The sequence below is a fragment of the Physeter macrocephalus genome, chromosome 8, assembly GCF_002837175.3.
Source record: "Physeter macrocephalus isolate SW-GA chromosome 8, ASM283717v5, whole genome shotgun sequence".
NCBI lineage: Eukaryota > Metazoa > Chordata > Mammalia > Artiodactyla > Physeteridae > Physeter > Physeter macrocephalus.
In genome coordinates, this window is record NC_041221.1 from 93,907,475 (window position 1) to 93,930,699 (window position 23,225).

Genomic DNA, 23,225 nt, shown 5'->3' on the forward strand with positions numbered 1-23,225 from the left:
TTTATAATCTTCTGTGACTTGCTTTTTTGTGGGTGTATATGTTTCATTGTTTCACAGTTACACCTTTTGTCCATTTTACTATTGATAAATATTTTGGTTTCTTTTTACTGGTTTGTTTTTGATGGATTGATTGGTTTCTGTAACGGTGAGCATTTCTGCCATGAATAGTATGAACATTTTCTTACATTACTTTTGGTGCACATGTTCAAGAGTTCCTCTAGCTTAGCATATATCCCTAAGAGAATTATGGGTTATAAGGACTGTGCATGTTCAAGTCTACTAGATAATGAACAACTGTTTTCCAAAATATTTTACTAATGTATACCCACTCCAAGAGTGAATGAGATTTCGTATTGTATATAACTTTTTTTTAATGTGTTATAAGTCAGACTCATTTTGAATTTTTGTGGATTTTGTAACATATTCATGTTTAGATTTGTTTAATTGTGGTCTAAATATGTTTAGAAGGAAATTAAGAAAAAGGGTGAAGATATTCAAAGGAATTATACTTTGAGGAAAAAACGCAAAAAAGAGAAAGAAAGAGATTCCAGGAAGGACAATGAACATGACAAATGTACCTTAAGAAAGCACGTTTATAGAGATCAGGTAAAACTTTGTAAGCTAAGCTGAAAAAAAACAAAAAAGTTTTAATTTCTTTGGCTCTTCACTAATATCACCTACACATATAATCTGATTTTTGTGATTGCTTGCTGTGTTAAATATAAGCTGTACATCTTATGAAAAGAATCCTCTTGATTTGATCTGGTGTAATATTCATAATTAATGTTATAATTAGCTTTGGTTCACAATGAAAATATTTTTACATGTGTACAGAAAGAATTTGAGTTAATAATCAGGATATTCAAATATATTTTATGTTGCCTGACTAAAAAAAGAAAAGAAAGGTTCTGACAAAAGAGGCTAAAATTCTTAAAATGAAAAATACACGTGTATGCAGTTTGGCTAATACATTCTAATCTAAATAATCTAAATTTTAGTTTTTTATCTTGCTCTTCCCTGGTATAGTACAGACCATTATTAATAAGATAGCTTGTCTTTTAAACAGGATCATTGAGTTAATTTTTCTAGCGTATAACTTTATTTTACAGTATAGGCAGCGTGTTTATATGTATTCAGAAGGATCTTCAGAAGAATGATATAGGTAAATAATCATGTTGTATGGGAACATGGCAACCAAAAAAAAAAAAAACAAGGAAGAGAGAGAGAGAGAGGTTCCAGGAGAGGTTTGGAACAGGTTAAAATAAAAAGTACTTAAGAAAGTGCACATGTAAATATCAGGTAAAACTTTGCACTTAAAACATTTGGTTTTTAATTTTTTAAATTTCATTCTGTAATCTTTATGTAATATAATTGTAAGGATCTTTGCTGTGGTTAACACTGCATGAATGTGTTCTTGTGTTATATTGTCCATTGTGATACTTAACGTTTGTGTTGACACTCTTTAGTACATTGTCTAAAGTACTTTTTTGTGTATACAGAAAGAAATGAAGAATTTTGTTTTTGCTGATCATGCCAAAGAATCAAAAACCAAGGATATCAGGACAGATGTGGATATTGTTGACATAAAAAATGCCTTAAGGAAACACATATACAGAGCTCAGGTAGAACTTGACATACTAAAAATTTTATATAGTTTTCTCTCATTTTGTAGTGTAACCAATGTGTAATAATAATAATGAGTCATTATGTTTAATATGTCTTAAAATAATTTTCTTCATTAATTTTCGTTAATAGTAATTATTGTCTGTGGACATTTAGTAAATTGCTGAATTCTCTGCCATTTATACCTCAGTGATATCACGGATAAGTTATGTGTTTTACTAAAAGTTTTATATAGTTTTCTCTCATTCTGTAGTGTAACCAATGTATAATAATAGTAATAATAATAATGAGTCATTTTATTATGTTTAATATGTCTTAAAATAATTTTCTTCATTAATTTTCGTTAATAGTAATTATTGTCTGTGGACATTTAGTAAATTGCTGAATTCTCTGCCATTTATACCTCAGTGATATCACGGATAAGTTATGTGTTTTACAAACTGCTGTTGCTTGTTAAACCGCTATTGGAGAATGGGGGCTAGAGGATCCCCGTTTCTGTTGTCCTCGTTCAGCCTCAGTCTGAGAAAGGCTTTGAGGCTCCCTGGGTTTTGGGGAAAGGCTTTTTCAGTGTTCTTGCCCTGCCCCAAGTAATAGGGGATGATCTGGGATCTCCATCTCTTCCTGCCCCTCTCTGGGGGTAAAGCATTTTTTTCCTATTTCCTTATCAAGCAGGTTATGGGTTTGCATGTGTGCCCTGAGGGTAATCACATTTGCTGCCCTTCCCACAGCAGCCACTGTTCAAGTCTCGGCCTCCACCACTAGGGAGACTTTCTTTAGTCTCCCACCCTGTCTCTTTACGTTTGCATGAGCACCCAGTGAGGTCCGTGGAGAAGATCATGCAGTTGAGTGCAAACTCCCTGCATTTTGTTGATTCCCAGGGGTTCCATTTTCTCATGCTGGCCCACACTTGGCCTTTAGTAAGTGGTGAAACATTTAAGCTGAAATCTTACCCACTGTATTGGAGTCCTCCTCTTCCTGCTAAACTCTCTCAGATAAATCGGTGCTCATGTCCCATGTCCTTGGAGGCTCCTGTCTTTCTTCATATCTCTGTTTAGTTTGTTGCACTAAGACCTCTGCTGTCGTAAGGGTTCAGGTGAAGTTATCATTTCATAGATTTTCCATTTTTATTGTTCGTAATGTGAGAAGGCCTCTCTTTTCAGCTTTCTATATCCTAAGTGGAAGCCAAGCCTCTATCATTGTTTTAATTTGTATTTCTTCTGTTAGTAGCAAGTTTGAGCATATTTTATGCCTTCACTTGCCATTTGTATATTTCTTCTTCTGCCAACTGCTTGTCGGTACTCTTTTCTCTATTTTTTCAGGAGGTTGTTTTATACCACTGCTTCTAGAACTCTTTATATAATCAGGATATTACCTCTTTTTATGTTTGCAAATATTTTTCCAGTATAATTTTTTTTTTTTTTTCCTGCGGTACGTGGGCCTCTCACTGTTGTGGCCTCTCCCGTTGCGGAGCACAGGCAGACTTTCAACCACTGCGCCACCAGGGAAGCCCTCCAGTATAATCTTTTAAACAAATACAAACTTACAGGTATTTTACAATAGAGGAAGATTTTACATGTGATTATATACAAAACATGACTACATTTTTTCTCCTATGGAGTTTTATACAAAAGTCCATAGGAGCATTTTATAAATGCTCTCTCCATTTATATTTCTAATTATTAAAATACTAAGGACAATGGACCTCTTTAGGTCTTCAAAGTAAATATGACTTTACCTTTTACATTATTTTAATTTAGAAGGGGAAAATAGAGACTGTTCATACTCATGAGAGTGCTATTACCCTAAAATGATGGAGGTCCCTAGTTAAACATGAGAATCAGATCAATTATATCTATTAATGTCTTCCTGAATGAATCTGTTTTGTAAGTTTGGCCAAGGTTTTATGCTTTGTAAGCTGAACTGTATTGTTTGACCTAAAAATGTTTAATTTTAATTAATGGTTTCTGTTTTGTAGGCTATAAGATACAGCTGCATTAGAATAGATAAACAACCAGTATACAATGTTGAGGTAAGAAATTTGGAGTAGGGTGCTAATGGGGGCAAAAGGAAGCTTTATGTTTTATTATTAGTTGTTTTGATATAAAGGTATGTGTTGTCAGGAGGACAAAGCTTATCAAATTTGAAATGTAGTTTCTCTAATCAGAAGTGAAAAAGAAAAATAGTATTCTATCAAAGCTCCAAAAAAAATTATATACAGTAATAAAAATTGATAAGAATTAAAAACTTACCTTGTGCTCATCACAGGTGAGTTATGTATACCTATTCATACATTTCATAGGTTTCATAATTATAACTTCTAGATTAAATTTTCAGTGTAATATTTATGAGTGTATTATTTTCTTTATATCATTATTCATTCCTTTAAAATTGATTGTTTTAGTCCATGAGTCTTTCTGAGTATTCTTGATTCTCAACTAGGTCAAAGGAGTCGCTTTTATTGTTAAAAATATTTTGACCAAGGGGGCTGTATTTTGTGGAACTCTTAGAGTTATATTAATGTGCATCTTCAGAGTAATTTTATGATACTATAGCAGTTGTCACTTTTTGCAAATATTGATTCTGCTTGATGACATCTTAATATATGTAGTATATTTTAATAGGCATAGTTTGCTTATAAGTTTAAAAAAACACCAAAAAGTAATTTTGCATCTAAATTAAAATTGTGTGGTTGTACCTCCAACTGAAGTCCCATTATCAGCCAGACTTTGCAAATGACTTTTAAAGTTTTTTCTTAGAGGTAGTGTTTCATCTTACTATTCAAGGTGATAGAATAATAAATAAAACAATAATGTATATGTTTTGCAGTGCAATTTTATTATTGTAAAACACATTCATACAAATCATTCTTTTGGAACCACATAACAACCTAGTAAAGTAGTGAGGGTAAGGATTGTTCATTTTACAGATGAGGAAATTCAGGCTCCTTGCTAATTCAAAATTTCATCTCAGAATTTTCCCCTTCTTTTCTTTGAGTCATAGAATCTTTCCTTTCTTAGGTTAAAAATGCTGAATTTCCCAGAGGTGTATTAAATTTAATTGAAAGCCTCATAGAAGGACAGTTTTTTAAAGAAGCAATTGAGGAACTTTCCTCTTTGCAATCACATTATATCCCTCCTGTTTGCCTTCTTCACGCTCTTCTAGAGAACATTCTACAGGTAAGAGCAGTCTTACGGGTTTTATAGTCTTTCAAAGAATGTTAAACTATGAACACTTTCTCAGTTTTTGTAAGTTTATAGTTTATTTTCTCTCTTCATTATTTCTTTTCCTCATTTTAATAATAAATGCAGTACCTATTTATTACCATTTCTTTTCTGTTTTTAAACTCTATACTAGGTATTACTCTGAGTGTTTTAATTTAATATTTTCTCAGAATTTTTTTCTGTGGCAGTAAAATGTCTAACGTAAAAATCAAATTATAAGAATCTAGGATGTCATTTAGTAAATTACTCATTTAGTACATTGGTAATGATTTTTATTCATAATATATGTAGACACTGAACTTACTCTTTGTTCCTATTGTGAAAACCAATAGGAACAGCTTTTCAAAGGTAGATTTCTAGTCATATTCTTCATCAAGGTGACAATTTGAAGAAACAACAGGTTTAAGCTATGTCAGACTAATGTTGGTGATAAGTCAGAATGTTACATGTAAAGTTTCTTCAGTTCATTTCAGGTCACATTTGGGAACTCTTTTAATCACACTATAATCATGAGAAGTAAAATGGACATTTGATATAGATTAGTCCCAATAGCTAGGATTATCTAATATGTAGATACATATTTAGAGTGTGCCTCTCTCTCAGTTGCAGTATTTAATTAGCTAAACATCATGGTTCCATCTGTTCTCCTTTATCCAAACACATATTTTTGCCAAAAATGTTAGATCTGGGTTATTACAGTTTTAAACTAAATTAGCTGATAAAACTGTACTTTTAGCTATTGTGTTTTATTTGTTTGTTTATTTTTAAATAATAGGATAACATAGATACGTTTTCTGGTCGATACTTTCATATATTGTCAGCTCTTCTTCACCTTCACCCTCCTTGGAAGTCCCCAGCCATGTCAAGATATTACTTAGAGTTGTTTCAGTGTCCAACTTGTATGAAAGGGGCATGGTCTCTAATAGAAGTGCTTATCAGGTAAGGAATTTCACATGTGAGGATGTTAAATTTCATGTAGTCAGTGTTCTGCTATTTATTTTTTAGATACTGATAAAAGAAGTACATTTCTTTTTAGAAAAAATTGTTTTGTGTGTGTAATGTTTGTGTGTTGTATTTATTGCAAAGACCAAGTCTAAATTGGTCATGTTTGTCAATCATTTTATTTAAAAAAATGTTTAATAAATACATGAAATGGACTCACAGGAATGCCAAATCATTATTTATTTTTATTTTTTAACAAAATAACTTTGCATATTTTTAAAAATAAAATGAATTTATTGGATATGAATATCATCAAATTTTGGTCATCAACAGTATAAACATTTGTAACTGTATACAATATCTGTTTTAGTGTTTCTTTTATATTTTTTCAGCTAGAAATTTGAATTTTGAAACTGAACTTAATGTTTCCTAAATATGTCATCTCTTTCATGCCTCTGCACATGCTGTCATCTGCCTAGATCCTTCCTTTGTCTTCCATATGTTAATCTCTTCAGAAATCCCTCCTATTTCTGCTGCTTTCTCTCAAACAGAAGTAATCATTTTTCTTTGCCTTCTCTGATAGCTCTCTGTATCTGATAGCCTTCCTTTGTCTGGGAAGTACTTTATTTTTATACAAATGTTCAGTTTTAGGGGTGTCCATAGTAGTAAGAGAAAGGATACTTGACTAGCCAGGCAAAAGCTACATCTTTGGTTACCTCTTTGAGATCATAGGGATTTACCTACCATCTTGGTTGTGTTATATTTGAAGGAAGCTAATCAGCTAGCTAGCACGCATTTATTTATTCTTTCAAAAAATGTTATTGAGTAGTTACTGGGAGCCAGGCATTGTGCTATGTTTCAGAGGTAAATGTTAAAATAACAGTTTCCACACTTTTGAAGGTGTAAACACAATTCTAACGCAGTACTGTCCCAGCATAGGTGTAGGATGTGAGGATATATGAAAAGTTAAAATAACAGTTCCCACACTTTTGAAGGTGTAAACACAATTCTAACGCAGTACTGTCCCAGCATAGGTGTAGGATGTGAGGATATATGGTTTACATATTTGCCATTCTTCTTAATTTACAAATCTGTTTCTTCCTTTGCTCTCATCACCTTTATTTTATTTTATTTATTTATTTATTTTTTATTTTTATTTTTTTTTGTGGAACGCGGGCATCTCACTGTTGTGGCCTCTCCCGTTGCGGAGCACAGGCTCCGGATGCGCAGGCTCAGCGGCCATGGCTCACGGGCCCAGCCGCTCCGCGGCATGTGGGATCTTCCCGGACCAGGGCACGAACCCGCGTCCCCTGCATTGGCAGGCGGATTCTCAACCACTGCGCCACCAGGGAAGCCCATCACCTTTATCTTAAAAGCCTTCATTGCTTCTTATGTAAACTGTTGCAATATCCACTTTATTGGTCTTGATCCTACTTTTTCCCTTTATCTTCCAAAGTACACCAGTATGCTCTTTCCAATGTGGTCTTTTCATTCCCAGATAAAAGTCCTTCAACACACATATCACCTGTAGAAAACATTTTTAAATTCCTTAGCAAAACATCTAAGACCCTTCATGATTTAGCCCTATGTATGTCTCCGTTCTTCATCATTTTCCCAGGCGTGCCCAATGACTGAACTATTTTCATTTTGTATCCCTTTGCTCTTATGTTTTATCTGCCTTTATAAACCTCCATTCTTGCCACCCTATAAATACCTGGCCTCTCCTAATTATCCTTTAAAATGCAAGTCAAATGCCACTTCCTATCTCTTGCCCTTTCTTTGGGTTAAGTTTTTCACTTAAATCAGCCTCTGACTTTTTTTTTAAAATTTATTGTGGTAACATTGGTTTGTAACATTATATTTGTTGCATGTGTACAACATTATATGTCTATTTCTGTATACCTACAGTGTGCTCACCAGCAAAAATTGAGTTTCCATTTGTCACCATACAGTTGATCCCCTTCTCTCCACCCACCCCCCTACCCCTTCCCCTCTGGTAACCACTACTCTATTCATATCTGTGTTTGTTTTGATTTAGTCTGGTTTGCTCAATTATTTTGGTCATTTGTTTGTTTGTTTTTTATATCCCACATAAGAGTGAAATCATAGGGTATATGTCTTTCTCAGTCTGACTTGTTTCACTTAACATAATATTCTCAAGACCTATCCATGTTGTCACAAATGGCAAGATTTTTTTCTTTTTTATGTCTGAATAGTATTCCTGTGTGTGTGTGTGTGTGTGTGTGTGTGTATCACACTTTGATTTATTCATTTGTTGATGGGCACTTAAGATTGTTTCCATATTTTGGCTAGTGTAAATAATGCTGCAATAAACAGAAGAGTACGTATATCTTTTCAAATTAGTGTTTTCATATTCCTGGATAAATGCGCAGAAGTGGGATAGCTGGATCTTATGGTAGGTCCTGCTCTTAATTTTTTGAGGGATCTCCATACTGTTTTCCATAGTGGCTACACCAGTTTACATTCCCACCAACAGTGTATGCAGCCTCTGACTTTCAGAAGAGTAGATGTTCAGTGTTAAACATCTCCCTCCTCAGTGCTTATAATGTCTGGAACATAATAAGTGCTTTATAAATGTTTGGATGAATTAATTGATGCTACAGGCAATGGAATTCAGGCAGCTTAAAAGTAGACTTTTTAATAAACAGATACCCAGGTTTAATTACAAAATAATTGGGTCTGTTGGGAGTCTCGGGGAAGGTTCCCAGGAAAGTGGTAGGAATACAGATGAGCTGGGTGATACTCGTCTACTTCTGAGTGTATTTTTGTTTTTATAAATTTATTTATTTTTGGCTGCAGTGGGTCTTCGTTGCTGTGCGCGGGCTTTTCTCTTGTTGCGGCAAGCGGGGGCTTCTCTTGTTGCAGAGCACAGGCTCTAGGCACGCGGGCTTCAGGAGTTGTGGCACATGAGCTCAGCAGTTCTGGCTCGTGGGCTCTAGAGCACTGGCTCAGTAGTTGTGGCACACGGGCTTAGTTGCTCTGCGGCATGTGGAATCTTCCCAGACCAGGGCTCAAACCCGTGTCCCCTGCATCGGCAGGCGGATTCTCAACCACTGCGCCACCAGGGAAGTCCCTGAGTGTATTTTTGAAATATTTCATAATGTGTGTTTTTAGAAAAAGAGAAAAGATACTATGGTATCCATCCCTGGCAGTTTTCAGATAGACTGGGTAACTATATGGTCAAGGAGGATCTTTTAGAACAGAGTTGAGTATTAAATGGATTGTTACATTTAATAGCTGTTAAGGGCCCTCCTAATCTGAGAGTGTGGTATTCAAAATAGATGGGGAAGATGGAGACAGGTACAGAGTTATAAGTACATTGTTGGTATAATTGATAATGAAGTTGGAAGAAAATTGTAATCAATGTTGTTGCCTGGACTCTCTCTCTTAGTCCTGGAGTTCTGAGTAATTTTATGTTCTCTTTTAAAAAATACTATAGAACTGTGCTGTCCAACCCCATAGCCACTAGCCACATGTGACTATATTTAAATTTAATTAAGATTAAATAATTAAAAATTCAATACCTCAGTTTTGCACAAGCCACATTTCAGGTGTTCAGTAGAACATATCCATCATCATGGAAAGTTCTGTTGGATAAGACTGCTGCAGAAGGTGGAAAGAAAATAAATACAGAATTTTTAAAACTCTAAAAAAAATAGCTCTAAATGACTTTCATTTTACTAAATAATGAAAAAGGAAATAATTTTGAGTAAGAGGAGGATTATAGAGAGTATTATAAATTGAAAGTGTAACTGGTCATCTGAATCAAAATGGTTTAATGAAATTCATATTTTTTTTCTTTTTCAATGAAATAAAGAATACAAGGGGAGAGTACCAGATGGTTGTTAAACATTAACAATCTTTGAAAAATAGAGAAATTAGATCTCTATTATTACAAAATTAACTGTCATGGGGTATTTGACAGGGTTTAATTTTTAAAGGAAGAAAATATATTATTAATAAAATTTTGTTGAATTTGCTTTATATTTTGTTGTAGCAAGCTTTATTAAAATTCCAATGATTTTCTGAAAAAAGAAATACTTTGCTCACAAATTACTCAATGAGTTGTTGCATGTTATATAGATTGTTGGGTTCATGTTTTCCAGGTCTTGCCTTTTCAGTGAAAGTTTTTGTCATCAAATTTCAGAAAATATTATTGGCTCTAAGATGCTCCACCTGACACTGCTCAAATTTTTCTTTAATTTAGTTGAAAGTGAAGTCCGACATCTGAGTCAAAAGTAAGTTTTAATCGCCAAAAAACATTTTTTGTATTTATTGTCTTATGTACCATTTTTCTAATTATTTACTACATATTTCTAAAAAAACCACCTTGTTTTCTAGTTTCAAGTATATAGATTTATTTTAAAAACATATGTCTAGATTCAGTCCTTCAAGTAGCTGTAAAGGTTTGTATGCTTTTTTCATGTTTCCTTACTTCACATTTTTATTTTTCACTAACTTACACATTTGGATAGGTAAGGCTGTTTTTATTTTTCAGAATTTGTATATTTTTGAATTCTTTAGTAATTGAATGCTTAAGTAAAAAGCTATACCAGGTTTTAAAACTGAATCTATAATATCTGTAAGTTCTGCATATGTTCTAAAACCTGCAGTTCCATTAGTGTGTACTTGTTGATGATTATGTTGAAATGAAGCCATTTAAAAATTTTTGTCCTTTATTATAACTAGATATTATAATCCTTATATATTAATAGACTTTTCTATATTCAGAAATTGCTAGAATTTTGTTTTATGACAAAATATTATGCCTAATAACTGTAGTGGTCAAATTGGCATAAAGATATACTTTTCATTCATATTTTTATTAGGTTGTATGACTGGTCAGATTCTCAGAGTCTGAAAATAACAGGAAAGGCAGTTCTTCTTGAAATCTTTTGGTCAGGAAGCGAGACCTCTGGGCTTTTCACCAAACCAGTAAATATGCTTTTGGAGTGGACTATATATTCTCACAAAGAAAAATGCAAGTCTAATGATGTAAGTAGGATTAATTTACAAATGAATATTGGCCTATGGAAAAAAGTACTTCTTTGAAGTATGCGTCTTTTTTCTTCCCTTTATTCTTTGAATTACTTGAGACAAATTAACATGCACCCAAATACATTGTTTTCTACTTCGTTTATCTAATTTTAAGGTAAAAGATTCTTGGAGGCTGGTTTTGTCATCTCACACTTGGCTGTAGTGCTACATCCACATTTGGACAGTTGCTTGACCATTACTGCTAAGAAATCTATAGTTACTTATCACTCTAGATTTTTTTATTTTTGTACATTTCAATTTTTAAGGAACTTGTGATTATAAAAATTGAGTGAATCCATACAACTTTTTGGTGTACTACTAATAAAAACTTCTACTTGTTTTTTAAAACACCTTTCTGGATGTTAAGAGTTATTTCCTGAACCATTTCTTCATAAGTAGGTTTTGCTTGTTGTTAGAAAATCAGTATGCAGTGATTGTAGTATATTATCTATATGAAGGGTAACTGGGAAAATTAAATGCAGAAAATATGTAAAGTGCATAGCAACATACTGCTCCACATTTTAGGTGCATAATAAGTGTTAGTCACCTTTCTTTTCAAAATGAGCTTTTGGGGACTTTATTGTTTACATTTTTATATTACATCATTAATTTCTGCTCATTTAAAAAAATTCCTTTCTTTTACTTTCTCTTCTATCTTGAATATTTGAATCTTTTTTCTATTTAGTCCTTATTTCTAATACGTACACTTAATATAAATTGCCTTTTGAGTGGAACTTGAGATTCATTCTGCAAGTTTTGATACTTTAATCTTGGGTGTTCTTATTGTTTTTTTCAAAGTGTTTTTTATTGTCAGTTACAAATTCCCCTTTAATCCAAGAAATATTTTAAAAGAGTGTTTTAAAACTTCTAAATGGATGGCTTTTAGTTGTCAGTAGATTTTGTCTGTCTCTGCTTTTGTTATTAATTTCTAATAGTAAATTATAGTTAAAAAATGAGCCCTATATGATTTCCACTTTCTGAAATTAACTCAACTTTTCTTTTTGACCTCATATAAGATTAGAGGCCAAAATGTGTTTTCTCTGTTATTCTACATTTTTTCTCTATCACCTATTAGGTCAAGCTTAAATGTTTTAATCAACTCCTCTGACTCTACCTTGGGAATTTATTCTTTTTTTTTTTTTTTTAAACAGTGTCTGCTTTATATACAATGGTGCCTTCTTGTTATTCATGACTGATATATCATCATAATTGCTAGCTAGGTAATATTTTCTTTGGGGATAGAAAACATAGTAGATGGAGTGGAGACCTCTGGTGTTAAATAGACATGAAGTCTCTTCTTGCTTAAGGAAAATTCTTACATAGTTTCTCTTCTAATTTATTTCCTCTGATCCTTTTTCGCGCCTCTACTTTTTAAGTTCCAAATGAACTTATGTCGCACCTCCTCTGTATTCTCTGTATTTTACCCTCTCATCTATATTTTGCATTTTTTTCTATACTCGGAGCATTCTGGATAGTGTTTTCGTCCAATTTCTAGTTCACTAGTCTCTTTTCAGCTGTATCTAATATGATAAACATGGCTATTGCATTTTTTATTTTTTCTATTTTTCCAAGTTTTAGACTTTTTCCTTCCAAATTACTATGATATATTTTTATGGTTTCTGATTCCCTATGAAGTTTTCAAGGTTTTCTTTTGCCTTTGAACATGGCGATAATAGCTAATTTACAGTGTACGTCTGATTATTCCATATTCGATGTTTTTGTGAGTCAGTTTGTATTTGTTGTTTCTGCTGTTTCCCTCTTTCATGTCTTTTATATTCTCTTGCAAGCTAGTTATGCTTGACTGTGTGCCGTAAATTGCATTTGAAAAATTATTTGTAGAAATAGTTTGTGGCAAAGACACAGAATATCTTCCTCTAGCGAAAATTTTTGTTGTCTGGTTCAAGGGTTCCTGGATAGTCAAAGTAAAGTACAGGGCCACAGATACATGTTGTTTTGCTTCTGATTCATGCTTGCTTTGAGACTGAAGCCCTGCAGGGTGTCAGTGTATTGGGCATTACGCCTTGGGCTATGACTTTTATACTCCTTTTTCCCCTAGGCTCCAAGAACCACACTTCTGTGTATCAGCTCTTTCTCTGGGGTCAGCAAATGTCCTTAGGGCAAAGTCAGCTAGCTTTGAATGCCTCAGTTGGTTTTTACCTTCTCCTAGATCTTGGCTGAGCAATTCCTCTTAACTTTACTGAAGATGTTTTACATATTTTATTCAATATTTTAAGTTTTCTTCTATAAGATGGTTTATCTGAATTACCTAGGCCTCCATTATTAGAAACAGAACTCCTTACTGATTTTTAAAAATTCTATTTAGGGAGGGTGTGAGGCATTCTTTAAAGAAAACATTCTTTTCAGGGCTCTTTTTTTTTTTTTTTTAATTGGCATTAAAAAGGGAGGATTGTTTCTGGGTATAACTAGATGTCTAAGCTAAAACTGATAAAATCCTGATTATCATCTGCCTTTTTTCTACTGTTTAGACAATAGAATCATTAAGGATAGAAAATATTTCCTCGTTAAGGAACATTTCTTTTTTATCCATTTGATTATAAATGAAATTGCTCTTTTATAATTGAAAACAATAATAAAACTGATGTTTTCACAGTTTTACTAAATCACCAAAGGACTACCACAGATAAGAATCTACTTAGGAAATACTAAGTAAATAGTAACAAATTCATACGTATTTAACTTGAAGATTTTTGTTCAGATTTATAAATAAATTTAACATTTGTGAAGCAATGTATGATAAATTGTAGCATCAGTTGTAATACGAGAACTGGTTTTAAACTTTGCAAATTAATATTTTATTTAACATTTGAATTGCTTAAATTCATATAAACTGTTTTTTTCTTGTGGTACTTTGTGTGTTAGAATTCATTATTGTACTTAATTAAATCTTTTTGGCAGTTTCCAATTTCAGGAATTCCATGCATGTTCACAGACATCATTTTCTGTACTGTAAAGCATTTGTATCTTGATTTGCTTAGTTGAAGCATTCAATTTAAGTCATTAGCTAAACAGAAGTCCTCAGTTTATGCTAATATTGTTTTGTCATAATGTCAATCAGAAAGTATTGCAGAGTGACACAGTGGCAATGAATTTCATTGTCATAATCTGAGAAAGCTTTGGGCTTTCCTTGGCAAAGAGCAGAGGTGGGATGTGTCAAGGTTATGGAGGAGGTACACATTTTACTAAGCTTGGTGGTTAGTTCTGCTTTTCTTTGTGATGTCCTTAAATGCTAGTTAACCATAACCCTACAATTATTGGTAGAAATGGAAGCTAGTTTCTGTTTAAAGATAAGGAAATTGAGGCTAAAGAGTATAAGTAACTTATTCAAGGTATCACAGCTTCTTAGGGCAAAACCTTGACTAGTGTCCAAGTCTCCACTGCAACATACCTTCTCTTACTTCACATGTCACTGTTTAAAATAGGAAGAGGCACAGTATGTACATTATGTTTGCATCTTTCTACCAGAGGTACTAGAGGAGCAGTTTGTCATCTATTGCTGTGGGATATTGTGGAAAGCCCTAAGCTGGGAGTCAGAGGCCAAGAGTCAAGTTTGTTCTGCATTATATACTGGTCAATTTTTGGAAGATTGCCAAGTTTATAAACTGAAGATTACTAGTCCTGGTAGATAATAGAGAACTGTATTGACAGAATGTCTCCTAATAGCCTTTACCTATTAGAAGGGAGATCTAAGGTAAATATTTGTCATATGTGCAAATCATATCTATCTTTCACTTCTTTGTTAATTCTTAGGGTATTTATGTTCTGTTCTTTCAGCTTTAGCAAACATTTTGGTATTCCAAGAAAGCTTTTCTCTTTTGATGTTTTTTTTTGCCATTTTCCCACTAACCCACTTCCAAAGCATATATATCCACAGTGCTAGAAATAGTAGCATTGTTAAGTTACAGTGAGTACAGTCCATAGCACACTGTCTTGTTCCTATGGTTATAGTGAGTGTCATAGTTAAGAAAGTAGTATAAAAGGATCCAAGAACCTGATTTGAAAGTATCTTTTTATATAAAAATTTTCTATTATGTATATGTGGTATGTGGTAGGTATGTTTAGCCAATGACACACAGGTAGAATAACTTTGGCAAATTTTTTCTTACCATGGTAAAGGAACTACAGTCTTTCCTTGCAGGTACTGTAAGACATACCTATCTCTAACTGCTTAATAACAATAATTTCAAGGTGAATTGAATAGTAAGCAATATTGATACTCATTTGTTGTGTCAGGTACACGTGTACATATATTTGCATCAGGAAGGAGGGAAAGTCTTACCTGGTTGGTTTTATGTTATTTTTACTTGATAGAGTGCTGGATTGTAGTTTGTATGAGGCTTAGCTCTATGTGCTAGCCTCATCTTCTCTATCCAGAGTCTTAGGACCAGGGAGCTGAAGTAACCCTGATTGAGATGGGGGAATACTTTGAGAAATCAAAATGTAACAGTCTCTTGCTTTCTTCCTGAGAAGTGTCATTGCTGATATTCAGATATACGTTATGTTGGAAGGAACATTCTGTGGCATGGATATTGACATGATCATTTGCTAGTTCAAACAGAGATTTTCATTGTCCTGTTTTATGTTCTCTTGATAAATTGAACCATGAGAAGTAAAATCGCTCAGAGTGATCATCTACATTTTGGCTTTGCAAAGAATGGAGTTGGCTTCCTGCAAAGTTCGTTGGAAGACTGGCTAAGACCCATACTTAAAGGAGTTATTTCTGGTCAGCTGCAAGGCTTGACACCTGTCAGGGTCCAAGGGAGGTGTAGGTATTTCCCCAGCCTGCGGACATGGCCAGTCCTGCTGCTCACTTCCCATGTTACACAACTACAACTGCAGGGCTTAAACTCAGCCCTCTGATCAAGGCCGGAGAAGGGGTCCTGCTGATGCCCACTCATGAATCCTGACCTGACAGGATCAGGCTGTGGTCAGGGTTCCATATCTTGGCCCCTGATCATATCAGAAGGGCAGTGCTTCCCTAATCATGCAGCTTAAAATCCCCTTCGTCCCATTCTTCAGAGTCTCTCTCCCACATGCTGATATCCAGCCTTGCCAGAATACCATGTGCTACCCAACAGTGTGGTAGGGCAAAAGGGGACCTAGGCACCTGCTGAGGATCCTGTCTCTGTGGGTTTTCCCTCAGTAAACACTGTTTCAGTGGGCCTGATGTATGTGCTGCTTGACTATTTGTCCTTGTTTGTGCAACAACCCAAAAACAGCACTTCCGTCCTGAAATCATTTAATAGCTTCTTGTGCTAGGAATGACGCCTTAATGAAATGCTGTACGTACCTATAAGAACCTTGTCTGCTGAGGGCAGGAGAAATGAATCCTATAGTCACTGAGGGTTCAAAGTGCTGGAGATTTCTCTGTCAGTAATCTCTTATCAGGTATAGTATGGGGCAGAACATAGCAGTTATCTATTTGGATATCATAACATTTATTAAAACCCTTTCACATGGCTTCTCCCCAACTGTTAATTTAGTGATTTTTTTCACGCATCCAACACGCCTAGGCAACAAATACCAAAAATACAGGAATTTCAACTAGTTTTAATGTCATTGTGGAAAAGTGTTTATGTTTAAATCAAAGGTGTTTAAAAATATTATTTTCACACATCTTCATAGTTTATGGATTAGAAAGATATTTTTAAACACGAGTGTGAAGCATGCTTATTGTAAGTCAGGTTTGTGTGCCTTGCTATATTTCTTACAGTAGTTTAGTAACGTTAATATAGAAATGATATAAAAGAATGTATACTTTTAAAACTGATATCTATACCTCTAAGTTAGGTAATGGTATATGATATAATTTAATAATTAAAATTTGATGAGCCGATTTTTAAATTTTTTACAACAAAGTACAATCTTGCTTGTTAAAGCTTGTATACATTGTTTTTCAAGTCTTTTTCTGGCGAATGCCATTTAGGGAAATGTAAAGGTTAATTTTTTTTTTTTTTTTTTTTTTTGCGGTACGTGGGCCTCTCACTGTTGTGGCCTCTCCCATTGCGGAGCACAGGCTCCGGACGCGCAGGCTCAGCGGCCATGGCTCACGGGCCTAGCTGCTCAGCGGCATGTGGGATCTTCCCGGACTGGGGCACGAACCCGTGTCCCCTGCATTGGCAGGCGGACTCCCAACCACTGCACCACCAGGGAAGCCCAAAGGTTAATTTTATACATAAACAGTAGGGGTGGCTAAATCTCTTTTTTTATAGTCATATATTCTTGTTAACAGAAATCCACAGAAGCCAAGTACTTCCTCATTGTTTTAATAGAATTATTGCCTGACTAAAGCACTTGACACCACTGGATAGTTATCTTAAAAGTTTGTTACAAGCTATCCATATATAAGTCCTGGAACATTTGTTTTATTAACTGTTTTGTCATACAGATACAGATTTAGATGTAGATATAGATCAGGGGAGGAAGGAGGGAAGGAAGGAGATGGAGAGAATGGAAAGAGGGAATTAGTTTGCTAGGTTTCTTAAGAATACCTTTTGGCATTAGCATACCCTGTTTTTTTAAATAGCTATGTTTTGCCTCAACAAGTATTCAAAATAATAGAAATAATACATTTCATTATGTTTTAGTAATATTTTTCTGATCTCAATGTTAGGTCTTCAAACATGAACTAGCTTACTTATTGACTGGAATTCTTGGAGCAGCAATAGATTATTGGATTGTCCTTGGTCTTAAGATGGGTAGAAACGTGATGCGACACATGTCTGATGACTTAGGAAGTTATGTTTCCCTTTCATGTGATGGTAAGTGTGTCTATGTTACATGAGCCTTCTTCCCCGCACACATCATTTATTATTCAAAAATAGTATTTTGATGCTTTCATAAAAATTTAATATTATAGCATGGAAAATAGTACATGGAAATAAATTATTATATATTTATATATAATGTTATTAATGTTTTCCTTAATCCTACAACAAAAAATTAAAATTAAGCTGTTCTGTTAAAGTAAATATTTAGACAAATTTAAAATCCGTTTATTCTCTTTTCATTGAAGAGATAGATTTGCTTTTTTTTTTTTTTTTTTTTTCTTTTCTTCCTGGACCGGGGCACGAACCCGTGTCCCTGCATTGGCAGGGGACTCTCAACCACTGTACCACCAGGGAAGCCCAGATTTGCTTTTTATGTTTGGTGTTTTAGAATCTCACATGGTAGAAACTATTTTCAGTACCTTTAATACTTCTAATTGTTCACCTAGAAAGCATTATCTGTCTGTAATGTTTTCTGCACCATATGAACAGTTTCCAGGTCTCTTCCTGCATAAATACTTAACAGGATTAAAAAATGAAAATCTTTGGATCAGAATGCTTACTATGTTATAAAGCCACTTGGATTAACTTGGGCTATATCACTGGTTAAAACATTTTCCCCATGTACCTGTTGCTGTGTAATTTTTCTTATTATAACAAAAAGCTGCCATATTTCTTTTCCATTGAGTCTGGCGATCTAACAAATTAGCATGGATGAAGCAAATAAAAGTAATAAATATGTATAATTTTCTCACTCTTCCTCCTCCCCGCATTATCTAATTTTAAAGTTTCCTCTAAAGTAATAGGAATATTATTTAAGCAATATGATGACAGAACTCATCTTCACATGCTTACCTTATGAAAGGTTCTACCTAACTCTTTTGGGTCTCCAGGCTTCTATAAGATTTTACGTGTACATTCTTTTTTTTAATATAGTTGATGTACAATATTATGTTTCAGGTGTACTACATGATTTGACATTTGCATACATTAGGAAGTGGTCACCACCATAAGTCTAGTAACCATCTGTCCACATACAAAGTTATTACAGTGTTATTAACCTTTATGTACATTCTTACACTTCAAAGCCAGTTTAGTGCCCTATGAACCATTTCCTTCTTCCCTCCCTTTCTTCTTTTCTTTCCTTTCTAAATTTCTAAAATGAACATATTTTAAAGTAAGTGAACTTTTGTGCCTCTCAAATATAAAAGATGATTTTTATATACTTAAAAATATTTTAGACTGCTAAGTAAGTATTCTGTTTTGTTACACATGTGTTTCATTGGATCTTGGTTTTATATAAAAGAAAAAGTTCTTGAATATGCTGTCAATCACTTTAATACTTTGAAGAGAGATTCTAGAATAGAAATCCAGGCTCTAACTGGGTTCAGGATTTATTCGATGATGCCCTCTGCAAAGAGAGGTCTCTTTTTATACTACTGAAGTTAGAAGATTTTTATCTAAAGCATTTTATCTTCTTTTTTTCCTTTCTTTTTCATTGAGCTGAGGGGTGATTACTGTTCCTTTTGTGAAGTAGCTGTCCTTTGTTGCATGACTTTTTAACATTTCTTAGCTCAAATTCAATCTTCCTTCAGAACCCTTTCTTATCATTTCTTTCCCACCATTCCTACTAGATCTTTTTTTTTTTTTTCTTTTTTTCCATTTTAGAAACAGCAGAATTCTGGCATTATTTGCTAGCATGGGAACTAAACATTCAGCTAAAAGGATTCCCTGTTTTCATTCCATAATGAAACTTCTTTGAGTTTGGGGACCCCAGGATAGAATTAGCGGTGCCTTTACAGACTATCAGTGTATTTACATGTGTTGTTTCCAGTGTGTATTGGTTACCTCTAGGGAAATATAACTTATCTTAGCCAAATGCATGAAATAATGAGCCTTGTGTTAACAAGGTTCTACTACATGTTAGGCATCAGCTTTAATGTTTTCTTTACTCATAATCGAATGTCCCTTCACTTTAAAGCAAGGCATTGTTATCCACTGTTACTCCCAGTTTTCACAAGACAAGTTTAAACTCAACAAATTTGAGCCTGTGACTGAAGCTAAAATTGACTTTAATGTTACCATTGTAATCCTGTCGACAGACTGAGTGATTACTTTGCTCTCAATATGTTTGATCACTAATATTTAAAGCTACAAGAGATTTAAACTATATCCCCATTTGAAATGTGTGTTTAAGCCTTTCCTTTCTCTTCTCAAGGCACCACACAATTGGTTTCTTAGGCTTCCAATTAAGCCATAGATAGGCAGTTTTTAAAATTTAACATACATATCTAAAAATGGTTCAAATTAATAATCTTCCTAAATTTTTGTTAGTACATCTTGATTTTTAGCCTTTGTCAAGAGATAGAAATCAAGTGAATAGTTTATCCTTAAGAGAACAGTAGCTTTCCTACAGCTAATATGCGAAGTTAAACTGTACAATACAGAGCTTGTAGAATAATACACTCATCCCTACAAGTGAACCAGGTGTTCTAATAATGTCCTTTTGGTCAATATTTTGCTCTTTTGATGGAGAACCATTTCTTTTTCTCTGTAGATACTCTGTAATTTGTATGTTTGTTTGTTTGACCATGTCTTTGCATTATTCTTCAGCTCAGTTAAATTATTATTTGCTTTTCCTAAGTCATTAGTAAAGATGTTATAATTTGGCTGTTATATAGCTTCCAGCTGAAGATACTGGTCCGTCTTTCTCATTTACGACAAACGATGTTTTGTTTTTTTTCTAGTCCAAAAGTATAAAATACGTATTATGATACTACTCAGATTCAGATCTATTGAATTAATTTTAGTTTAGTAAAATTGTTGTTAGTTGTTAATTGTTTTGTAGAAAATTATGGCAGAAGATATTTCAGTAGATAAGTAAAATTCTTTCTTGTTTCCATCAGATCTCATGTCCAGCCATCCCACATAGATGCCATTCTCTCGTTTCTAAACACTTTGAACAGAAAGAGTTTCCTTATATCCCTTTCTATATTTTAGCATCAAGATCTGAAATTTCTTTTTTTGTGCCTAATTCTCTCTTGTTTCTAAACACTTTGAACAGAAAGAGTTTCCTTATATCCCTTTCTATATTTTAGCATCAAGATCTGAAATTTCTTTTTTGTGCCTAATTGAAATTCCTGATGTATTGGCTTAAACTAGGGTTGACATACTTTTTTGGATAAAATACAAGATAGTAAATATTTTTGGCTTTTCAGCTCTACCATCTCTGTCCCAACCACTCAGCTCTGCACTAAGAAAGCAGTGATACACAGTACATAAATCAACATAGCTGTGTTCCAGTAAAACTTTATTCATAAAAATAGGCAGCAATACATAGTTTGTCAATCCTTAACTTCAGTTTATTTCTTCTCCTGTTTTCACTGGGAAGAAAACACGTCATCAGAATTTACTATAATATTTTTCACATCTTTAGAGAACTTTAATAAAGCTTCCTTTGCCTTTCTCAGGTTACATCATTATCTTTTCCTGAGAGTTTTTCCAAACCTTTATTGGCTGTTTTTTTTTTTTTTACTCTCTATTTTAATCCCTCTTCATGCTTCAGACCTTTTCCAAAAATATACATTTTTATAATTTGACTAATCATCTCAATCAAAATGTTTCTGTTGCCTTCATTTGTTCAACAAATTTTTATTGGCATTCTACCAGGCATTGAGCTAAACACTTCATATACAGTGGAAGAGGGAAACAAAATATGATCCTTGCCTTTTTGGAGCTTTCGGTGGGAGAGGCAGACTGTAATTAAGTTAATGTAAATACATCATTTTAAATTGCTAAGTGCTCCAAATAAGAAAAACTAGGTGTTGAGGTGGATGAACTTATTTTATGTAGAGTGGTCATGGAGAGCAAAACCTAAAGGATAAGTAGGAGTTTGGCAGAGTCAGGGAAGTGTATGCCATTCAGAAGACACAACATTTACTAAAACTCGGAGATAGGAAAGAGTTGGGCCTTTTTGAAATCTTTTGATGCCTGGCTGATGACAAGCAGCAAGGAGAAGAGTGGCCACAGTAAAGCCAAAAAAGTAGTAGAGGAGCTTGAGTAGGAACTTCTAAGCCCTATTTAGGGGTTAGAAACCATTTTTAAAAGGGAGTGGCATGATCTAAGTAACTTTTTTAAAAAAGATCATCCTGGCTTGACTCTCCAGTTATTGCTATCTGCCAGTCATTCATTCATCTATTAAGTACTAAATGTTTATTCTGTGCAAGCTACCAACCTGCTAGCTGTGAGGGCAATAAAAATGATCCTGCCAGTGAAGGTCTTAAAGTCCAGGGGTTAAGTTTCTTTCTTTCTTTTTTTGTTTTTTTTTGTTTAACTTTTTATTTTATGTTGGAGTCTAGTTGAGTAACAATGTTGTATTAGTTTCAGGTGTACAGCAAAGTGATTCAGTTTTACATGTACATGTATCTATTCTTTTTCAAATTCTTTTCCCATTTAGGTTGTTACATAATACTGAGCATAGTTCCCTGTGCTATACACTAGGTCCTTGTTGGTTATCCATTTTAAATAGAGCAGTGTGTACATGTCAGTCAGGGGTTAAGTTTCTTAAGTTCTCTTGTTCATCTCTTATTGATCATTCCCTTCAAGTGTGTGTTACCTGGTCATATGTGGATCCATTATAGTTTGTATTTGCTATATCTTTAAAGCTACCAAATGTTATTTCTAGGTGAATAACTCCATTTAGTAGTTCCACTGTGGGATCGTTGCTTTTGAACTGTACAGTACAAGTTATTTCTGCTTTGCTTTTGCCTCTGCTTAGAGTTGATACGTAAGATCAGTTGGTTGTAGTAAAGTCTTTGATGATAGATGTGCTTTTTTTTTAATGTGTATAACTAGAGATTTAATATTGAAAAGATCTTTTACTGCTCATCCTTCAGTTTATTGCTTGCATAGTTTCAGATAATACTAGCAGCGTAGTAGGTTGTAAGTAGTCAGTTGTAACAAAAAGTTTTAAATAACTCCTTTCTTGTTTCCATTTCTTATAAATTATATCTCTGAGGCCATATTTGGACAGGATTGTTTGAATTCAGCAACCATATGTCTGTGTGGGGCTAGGTGGATCTATTTAACATTTGACTGGAGCCATTTGCCCATATGGCAGTCTGCCCCAAGCAAGAACCTCAGATCTCTTTAGTCCAGGCAGTTTCTTTCTTAGCCTGGCCACTGTTTATGTTTGGGGCCAGATAATTCTTTATTGTGAGGGGCTGTCCTGTGAACTGTGAATTGTAGGACAGTCGGTAGCATGCCTGGCCTTTGCCTACTGGTTGCCAGTATACTTCTCTCCCCAGTTGTGACAACCACAAATTGCCAAATGTTCCCAGGGGCAAAATTCCTCCTTAAACTGTTGTTCTTCTCCACACCCCACCCCCATCCCACCCCAACTCTCCTTCCCTCATTGAAAGTCAGGCAAGGACTGCAAGGACACCAGAGGCCCTAGCCTTTTGGGAAGGCATCTGAGAAGGACAGGATTTCACTGGGTGTCTGTGAAGTCTGCTCAGCCAAAGGAACTCAGCTCCTGAGTAGAGACTTCAAATTTTAAGCTTTATATTGCTATTAAGTTTATTATTCTGTCCAATTT

General features: G+C 34.2%; 1 protein-coding gene across 2 annotated transcripts in view; it reads left to right on the top strand.

The window, feature by feature from the left end:
• Positions 1–23,225, top strand: part of SLF1 (SMC5-SMC6 complex localization factor 1) — a 61,770-nt gene that overhangs the window by 28,675 nt on the left and 9,870 nt on the right. For both annotated transcript variants that reach the window (XM_055086665.1, XM_007104346.4), the window contains exons 8-15: positions 466–606; positions 1,500–1,622; positions 3,599–3,652; positions 4,641–4,799; positions 5,620–5,783; positions 9,914–10,045; positions 10,637–10,802; positions 17,476–17,623. In XM_055086665.1, coding sequence (XP_054942640.1) covers positions 466–606; positions 1,500–1,622; positions 3,599–3,652; positions 4,641–4,799; positions 5,620–5,783; positions 9,914–10,045; positions 10,637–10,802; positions 17,476–17,623 — 1,087 coding nt within the window. The remainder of the gene's footprint in view (positions 1–465; positions 607–1,499; positions 1,623–3,598; positions 3,653–4,640; positions 4,800–5,619; positions 5,784–9,913; positions 10,046–10,636; positions 10,803–17,475; positions 17,624–23,225) is intronic.